Raw genomic sequence first — 414 nt, forward strand, 5'->3', positions numbered from 1 at the left:
GCTGACGACTATCGCGAACTAGCAACGGCACACGTAAGTATTTTCCATATATCCCTCGATATCTATTATCCAGCTATCTATTACTCACATTATCCTTCTCTTGTCCCTCGTTGCGTCCTCACAACTCCCCCCCCCCCCCCGCGCCTCTGCCGCAGCCATGGAGGTGAACGAACCGAAGTACAGGACGGCCGTCGGCGTCCTAATCTTCCTACCGTATGCCCTCACCGTCATCGTCCTCGGGGGCTACGGCTACCTTCTGCGGGACTGGCGCTGGCTCAGTGTCACGACCTCCCTGCCCTGCCTGCTCTTCCTGCCGATGCTGCTGTGAGTCTGCCCTAAGGCTTGGGTTCAAGTGGCTGTTCTTTTGTTGTTGTTTTTTATATCTTGCATACTCACCCATTCAGTCCCCTCTCA

General features: G+C 55.1%; 1 protein-coding gene across 1 annotated transcript in view; it reads left to right on the forward strand.

Moving 5' to 3' along the window:
- Window positions 1-414, forward strand: part of LOC119589441 (organic cation transporter protein-like) — a 13,364-nt gene that overhangs the window by 4,730 nt on the left and 8,220 nt on the right. Inside the window, exon 6 of the mRNA XM_037938050.1 lies at window positions 156-324. Coding sequence (XP_037793978.1) covers window positions 156-324 — 169 coding nt within the window. The remainder of the gene's footprint in view (window positions 1-155; window positions 325-414) is intronic.

The sequence above is a fragment of the Penaeus monodon genome, chromosome 25, assembly GCF_015228065.2.
Source record: "Penaeus monodon isolate SGIC_2016 chromosome 25, NSTDA_Pmon_1, whole genome shotgun sequence".
NCBI lineage: Eukaryota > Metazoa > Arthropoda > Malacostraca > Decapoda > Penaeidae > Penaeus > Penaeus monodon.